At 44.6% G+C, this 8233-nt stretch overlaps 1 protein-coding gene across 2 annotated transcripts in view; it reads right to left on the bottom strand.

The window, feature by feature from the left end:
- Positions 1-4286: 4286 nt before the first annotated feature.
- Positions 4287-8233, bottom strand: part of chsy1 (chondroitin sulfate synthase 1) — a 53649-nt gene continuing 49702 nt past the window's right edge. For both annotated transcript variants that reach the window (XM_076090905.1, XM_076090906.1), the window contains exon 4: positions 4287-7938. In XM_076090905.1, the coding sequence (XP_075947020.1) occupies positions 6346-7938 (1593 nt within the window). In that variant the 3' untranslated portion in view covers positions 4287-6345. The remainder of the gene's footprint in view (positions 7939-8233) is intronic.

Below are 8233 nucleotides of genomic sequence, written 5' to 3'. Positions count from 1 at the left end.
CCTCATTAAGACGCAAAGCTCAACACCTATAAATACACTAACTACAGAGTGCAGATACATGAATACGGCGAGAGTGCGTCTCCTCTCTTCTCTGACTGCAGCGCGAGGCTGCTGTGAGAGTTACCGTCTCCATGAGGGTTCAGAAAGTCGCCAGATTTAGCAAGAAAGTCGCCAAGTTGGCAACACTGGCACCGGCTAAATGTGTCCCCAGAGCAACATAGGACGTAACAATAGTTCCTATCACATATAAAACCAAACAAAAATCCATCTTCATAAAAACAAGCTGTACAAATAATAATATATAAACAAGCATATTAAAGCTACTGCAGATGTAAAAACAAACGCAGTTCACTTACCAGAGCTGCTGTTCACTATTTAAAGACAAAGTCCTCCTTTCTTTGTTAACAAAGAGTTTAATCTCACGGTTGTTCAGTACATCCGTGTGTTTTAGTTCCAGTAAGAAGTCCTTCTCCATTCATGGACGCCAGTGAAGACAGTTGAGCCTCCCCAGTTGTATTTCTTGAATACGTTTTAATAGTTTGAGGCTGAAAATGTCCGCTCGACAGAGGCAGCAGATATTGGGATTGTCACCGCCCAACATGTCACGCTAGCCCACTGACCAATCACGTACTAGTAGGCCAGCTAGAAGGCTCTGACACGTCAAAGAATACGCCCAACATGTCAAACTGAAGATCTGATTGGTTGAACACTATGACAATCAACAATATCGTCCCCATTCACTTAAAGTGCACATGGATGCACTTGTGAGTCTGCAGGCCTCGGGCCTCTCTTCTTACCTAGAGACACAGAGGTGAGATCTGATTGGATAAAAGCTCTACTTAAAACAAGCTGCACTGGAAGCAGAGCAACTGAGGAAGACAGTAGCTGTGCAATGAGAACATAAGATAATGGGGAAAATATTTTTATAAATTATAATACATGTAGTGTATTTAAGAAAACATATTACATTATAAAATAGATATAACTTTGTGATTCTGTTTAGTCCAGCAGAGAAGGCCTTGCAGGCCCTGACGGCCCACCACTGGGTTTAGTCCCATATATATTGACGTAGCCAACAGTTGTATTAACGTCTGTATCAAAGATAAAGCTCTCCTGATGAAGAGTTTCACTAAAGGATTTAACCGGATCCTCCGTTCTTCAGTGATGAAGTTCATCTTTATAGATATTTATAGTTATCTGTATCCACAAAGGCTGGATGAAGATGTTCACTCTTCATTGCACATTTAGGCCTTGAAGTGATTTATCTGCAGCCCTCAGCAGATCACTAGAGGTGGCCTGTGATGTGGTTTCATTGACTTGATATTAATTACAGACACGGTATCACAGTCATTAACTAGAAAAGAAGGTAATGTTGACAATTTATTAAAACATGAGAAGAATGGAATGACGCGTGAGCTACGAGCGGACACGAGGCGTTTACAAAATGTACCGCGATGAAGCAAGAAGACAAGTCTTACCGACGGAACGCCATAAACCAATCTCATATTTATGGATCACTTCATTGCCTTTGTACAAGCCTTGGAAAGAAATAAGTCAAGCTTTAAATGCCTTACAATGAAACAGCAGGTATCCTGTAAACAATTATGTTGGCTGCCAAATATAAACTAATGTAGATTTTTAAGACCTCTGGTTTCTGAAGCATCTAAAAAGGAACTGGCCATCTTCCTGAGACATGTTCATGATGCTTTTTATCTGTGAACTGTTTGTTACAGTCACGTCTGCAAAGCTCAGAGCACAGCGAGCACCTAGCTACAATAATTCAGAGGTGCGGGACCACAACGTGCAGGCTGTGATGACGTCACTACGATGGGTATAAACCAAGCTTCATACAGCAGCTACAGCTGCCCAGAGGTGGCAAGGGTCAGCCCCACCACCACCACCTACATGTTAAAGGTGTGCCGGAGCCACTACAGCGAGCATATACCTAGTTTTAACCAGTGATCATTAGCTTGTAATACTGGTGGTGGTACCGTATATATCAGCTTCTATCCACTTTGCATCGCTAATGTTAGCATCAATTTGACATGTTTTACATTCTTTTATTTTGACAATCATCGCTCCGTCACATATATTAGCAGAATGAACCGAATAGATCGAAAAAAACAACTAATAAAATATCAACATAATGTAGCTTACATTGAAGTCATAGCAGCTACGAGTGTCATGGTGTCAGCTTTGTTCACTCTGGATCACATTAAATATGTCAGTCCTATATTCCAATCCTATTTGCATGCTAATGAATCATTGATAGTCCTTCGTCAGCAGACCCTCTGCAAGGACTAGAAGGGCACTCTGAGAGCGACGACCTCTGCCAATGTTAATGCAAGTACAAAATAATACTTGTAATTCAGTGGCTTCTTCTTTTCCATGCAACACCATTCCACCAAGTTCCATGAGATTCAGGCCAGTAGTGTTTTCTGCAGGATGCTGATCATCCTGCGGATTGTCGGACAGAGGAACCCAAACGAAAAACTAAACCTCCTTGGCGGAGGTACTAAGAAGAACCTTCCTTTCCATACTATATCTAAGTACACTTCACTGCTTTTACTTCAATAAAATGTTGAAAACCAAACATGTAGTGTAGAATTCATCACTGTGGTGCTGCTGGCGTTACTGTTGGTAAAGAGTGCAGTAAACTGGGGCCCAGTAGTTAAAGTGTCATGCTGGCCTCACAGCATGTATGGTACAGGAGGTGAAATGTCACAGAGGCCCCGCTGTCTCCATGTGTGTCTTTATAAAAACATGCAAGGCATGGCTATAAAACACCCCTGTGTGTGTGTGTGTGTGTGTGTGTGTGTGTGTGTGTGTGTGAGAGAGAGAGAGAGACACACACAGATGATAGACAGCATCTCCCTGAAGTGTATTCAGCAGAATGAGAACATTGTTATTGATTAGCTGAATAAAGAATCACATGGTGCTCTCAGCCGTAGTAGTGACGCTGTTTGATTGATTACGCGTTCAGGAAGGGGGGGGTCATTAAGTCACCAGCTGGTTACAGGAATACCCTCTGATACCATGTTAAGTATAAATAGATCTGAACAGACCTTGGGGGAAGATTGCTTTGTTAACTGATGTTTCCAAGTTCAACAATCAACTGTGAAGGTCGATGCATGAATGTGTTCCACATCTTTACATGAATGGTACTGATAACGCCCGAGTGAAGTCATTTCATGTATTACAGCAGTCCTGTAGAAAGTACTGTTTGTGAAACGTATCATTTTAGTGTTTCTACTACAATAGCAGGGCTGTGCTGCGACGTCTACCTGTCCTCCACAGAGGCTTTCAAGGGTGCCATTGATAACCATTCGGAGGAACTGGTGACCAATTCTTGGTCTTCGGTTGACATCAGTGGCATTTTGTAAAAATATATAAAATAGGAACAGTAAACAGCAAAACATGCAGCCCAAAATAAATACATACGTAATATTAGCGATATTGAAGTATTGCTCTTAAAGTCCAGAACCAGACAACGCTGTTTATTTGCATGTGCATGCATCTGTTTCAGGGACAATGGAGGCAAAGGAGGCTGTTTGACTGACTGTGGGGTGAACAGTCACAACAGTTTCAATAACCCGTCAACATCACAAAAATATGCAAATTGATTCAACTGATGAAGATGAACCTGAACAGGACTTATGTGTCACATTTCATCAGTAAGCGGACAACTGCATAACATCTTAATTACTCAAAATATAAGGTGATTAAAATGACTACCATATTTTCAGTTTCAATAACCAGAAGCTGATACGTGGTTGACAGCCTGGCGACCGCTTTAATAGTTAATCTCTGGTTAGAGCGTTGTGATAGAAACGGGTAGATTTTAGTATTGACTGATCCAGCATTTGCTCTGGAGGCCCCGTTTTATTGTCTCTGCGGGAGCTTCCTGACAGTGACCAGAGATCACTGAACCACTAATGGGCTCCAACTCAGCTGCTTTACATTAGATTTATTGTTGATATGATGTCATTATTTGCACAATCTCAATTCCTGGGTAGTCTTTGCAGTTAGCGCCCGTTATGAAGTGATTCTTCCCATGGACTGGATATGAATGCCAGCACAGTCCCTGAGGCTAGATGACTCTGCTCCAGGCCCACAGGCTCAGGAGCCCTGAAGGCCTCTGCTTCACTGTCTCCATGTTGCTGATCTGTTTAGTGCTACGTGTTCACTAGTAGAAGGTGAGTCCTGTATTTTACCCGTTGTTTCTGTCATCCTGATAACTGTGAATGTAAAAGACAGAGAAACACAACAAGAGCAGCACAATTACATACTTTTCCCCCATTTTATTTCTTCTTAAATAGAAAACCTTGCCCAGTTGGACAGAGTTGAAAGAACAAAAATTACAAAATAAATCCAAGAAAATAAAAAAACAAACACTATAATGACAACACAGCCATTCATTCTGTTACAACTTAAAATCAGCCATTCATGCTGAAAGAGGAGCATCAACCCGACGGAGTGCTACAACGTACAGTACCTGCCTATGCACAACACAGACAGGAGCAGGACAGTGAGGCCCATCACTGAGGAAATGTTCTGCCCTCAGACCTGGAGCACAGGACCAGACGATGTGGGGCTTCACATCACAGCTCAATGGAATCAGCAGACCACACCTCTGTAGGCCGGGACCAGCCACAACACTTTATGTCAACATAAAAGAAAGTCATTTATAAAAAGAGACAGCGACGTCTGACTTGAGCTGGCCGACCAGAGAGCTGCTCCCATTTCAACCCACTGGAATTAAAGGCCAGGCTGGTTCCCACTTCACCCATCAAAGGCCTGGGACAGATAGAGCTTTTGTGTTTACTCTCTATTATACAGTCAGTTTCATGTTTGTGCCTGCAAAACAACACCCACCCACCCACGCACGTGCGCACACACACACACACACAAAGGCAACATGATACCTAAAGCAGACTGTGCAAAACTCTTTGGTGATAATGAGTTTAAGAAAAGTAACATGAAAAAAAATGCCATCCCACATCTGACATGGTGATACAATCTTTTCATTATACACAGCTCAACAGTCAGAGAGTAGAAGTGAAGCCTCCAAATTCAATAAATAAGACAGCAAAAGATCAGTTGCAGATATAAAATCCAGCAGTTGGGTTCACAGAAATCAAAAATTAAAATTAATAAATCCAGGAGAAACAATAACAGTGTTGTGTCATATTACCAAAACCATAAAAGCTAATGGAAGAAAACCACTGTGAATGGAAGTATGTAATGGCCGGCCCTTAGAAATCATAGGCCGTGGTATCAATGTGACTTTTGTCATCGGATGCACCAGGTCAACTCAGCTGTGTCCACATGTGTGTCCACACTTCAGTGTGACCTGCCTGATCTGATAGTGATCGGATACATTTTGTGGTCAAAGGGGCGGCTCTAGAACGATGAATAAAACATTTCATTTCCTGCAAATTCTTCACAATAAAAGTCCCCTGCTATTTCTGCTGCTTACTCTTCCTCCCTACAGTAATAGGAGACTTCAGGAAACGTGTTTTCATCAGCAGTAAGTTAACAGGACTCAGACAGCAGGTCTCAGCTGGGCTCCAGCCTGGTTCTCCTCTCTTCCTCATCTCTCCTCGGGAGATGATGTGGAGACCTACATTTGATAAACTGTCGAGAGTGGGTCCACTTGCTGTCCACACACACTGACATCTGAAGTCAATGCGAGCCAGGCCACCTCAGCACGTGGTCTGGCTGATGGGATTCCAATGAGAGCAAGATCCGATCTCAGAGTGTACAGACTTGACAAGTTAATGCGTCCGGGTGTGATGGGATGACAAAAGTCACATTGAACAGACGAGCGGAACCACGGCCGCTGAGATAGCTGTGATCTGAGTTTTGTCATTGATAAAATGTTGTTGACAATCAGTCTTTTGTAAACATTCACAATCAAGAGTTGAGTTCTATTTGGAGCACTGATGGTCTGAGAGTACATGGACACCAGTCGGTTTTCTGCACACAAGACCAATGGATTCAAGGACCATGACGGTGTGCTCCATTAGGCACACCTGCCCGACAGATACCAGGTAACAGGCCAGAGGGGCCTCGGGCCCTTGTTGTAATCAGGCTCACAAAATATTTCTTTGATCATTAATCAATTATGTAATTCCGTACTAGAAGCCAGACTGTCTCTATGACTTGTTCATGGCGGCGTTTCTTTATATTTTCCTTAAAAAAAGACATATTTTCAAAATATATCCATGTGAAGTCTTTAGTTTCAGTAAAAAATAAATTAGGTAGTGAAAACACCACGCAGCGAGAAGTGAGCACAGACCGGGTTCACTTTTCAGTCTATGACAGTCTGCAGCCCGGCTTTTCTCACGCTGTCCTAACTGAGCCGTTATTGCTGGCCAGTCTCCTGAAGCCGTGGTCGTTCTTCTCCAGCCAGAGCTCGGCCAGCTGCTGGGTGGAGCCGTGCGACGAGGCCTTGGAGCCCAGACACATCTTATATTGCTTTGCCTCCAGGTTTGGGTCACATATGACGGGGTGGTGAACGTGCACTATCCCTGTGTCTGTGCTTCTGAACAACTTAATCCCTGACTGGACAAATTTATTAAAAAGGTCCACGTCCTCCAATCCCCACCCCTGTATAGAGGTATCAAAGCCTCCAGCTTGAACCAAGTCCCCCTTGTAGACACAGACGATCCCAAAGCCGTAGTTCCTCCACAGACCAGTCTTGGAGGTAAAGACGTAGTGATTGTTGCTCGGGACCTTCCCAGCGTACACCACCTTGGGGTCATACTGGCTGAAGATGATGGGGAAGTAGGTTTGCTCTCCCAGAGCTGTATTGGTCCGACATCGCTTGAGGAAGTCACTGGTGAAGAGCAGATCCACATCACAGTAGAAGAGCAGTGAATCATTGGAGAAGTGCAAGGAACCCACTTCCAAAGCCAGAGCTCTGGAGAAGGAGCCGGTGACGGGCTTTATCTCCATCTCAGCCCGAGGATACTTCATGTGATACTCCCTCATCAGCTCCACCTGCTTGACCCGCTCTGTGTTGTTGTCTGTGCTAAAGAGCAGGATCAGTAGCTTGACGTTCTGGTTTGGGATCAGACAAACTCGTTCAAAGTTAGACATGAAATGCACAAAGATGTCATAGCGCCCAGACAGAGGTACCAAGATGTTGACTTTCTTCTCTTTTGGTTCCCTCTGGTCCTGGCCAGAGGTGGCCAGCTTGAAGGGCACCAGCATCTTGAGGGAGTTGGACAGAAATGAGAGGGAGTCTGAATCCTTGTTGATATGGCTGGCAAGAGCTCTGGCATCCATCTCCCCCTCCTCTCTGAACTGGATCTGGCTGAAGGTCTGCTGCAGGTAGGCATGCCTCCTCACAGGAACTGTCATGGTCTTTCCTTTGTGCTTCTTGTACAGCAGCAGCAGATCGAGCACATACTCTGCCCCGTATAAGGGATTGACTCTCCGGTAGCCATACTGGATTTCTTTGAAGTCAATGACCCGCCCTCGTGTCTTGGCATTGGCATTGATCATCTCCATCACTTGCATGATGATGTCATCCAGGGCTTGCCTTTGGGAGGAATCCATCCCGCGGCGGGGCGGCTGACCGTCAGAAGATGAGAACAGGTACTTCCCTGTCAGGAACTCCCACTCCAGGACCTCCTCTCTCTGCCGTGGGTGGAAGCGCATAAATGAAGGTGGCATGCCAAGCTGGAGGTCCTCTCGGCTGGGCTCATTCGCTCCGTAGCGTCCCATCTGAACTATCTCCCGGTGGAGCTGAATGGTTCTGTGGCGCAGGTGTGCGATCTTCCGGCTGAGCATGTAGCTGTGTAGGCGATACTGGTAAGGAGGGTTCTTGTTGGGGTGGAGGGTGATGGCTCGATGGATCTTGCTGTTGTGGAGGTCTCGTATGTAGCCCTTCTTATTTGGTTCATAGTTCTCATAGAAGAGCTGCTGCATCTGTGGAGACAAGAGATGGATTGTGTTAGTGCCACTGAGGCCATGTTCATTTGGATGTTACACATGCTCATTGAAATTGAAATGTCATGTCTGCCCCCAACCACGCAGCTTACTAATGACAGATGAAGGTACAGGTGTGACCAGCAATTTCTGTTCCCAGCTGCACTCAGACCCATGATGTTGCGAGAACATGATAAGCACCTTGCAGTAAGTACCAGTCTGTTGAGCTACAGGGCTTCATTAAACGTTCCATAAAAGTGTTTCTACAGGATATTCGGCAGCCCACCCAAAAAGT

This window comes from Anarhichas minor, unplaced genomic scaffold (assembly GCF_050575085.1).
Source record: "Anarhichas minor isolate MPS153535 unplaced genomic scaffold, ASM5057508v1 ptg000013l, whole genome shotgun sequence".
Lineage (NCBI taxonomy): Eukaryota > Metazoa > Chordata > Actinopteri > Perciformes > Anarhichadidae > Anarhichas > Anarhichas minor.
This window is presented reverse-complemented; position numbering and strand designations above follow the sequence as displayed.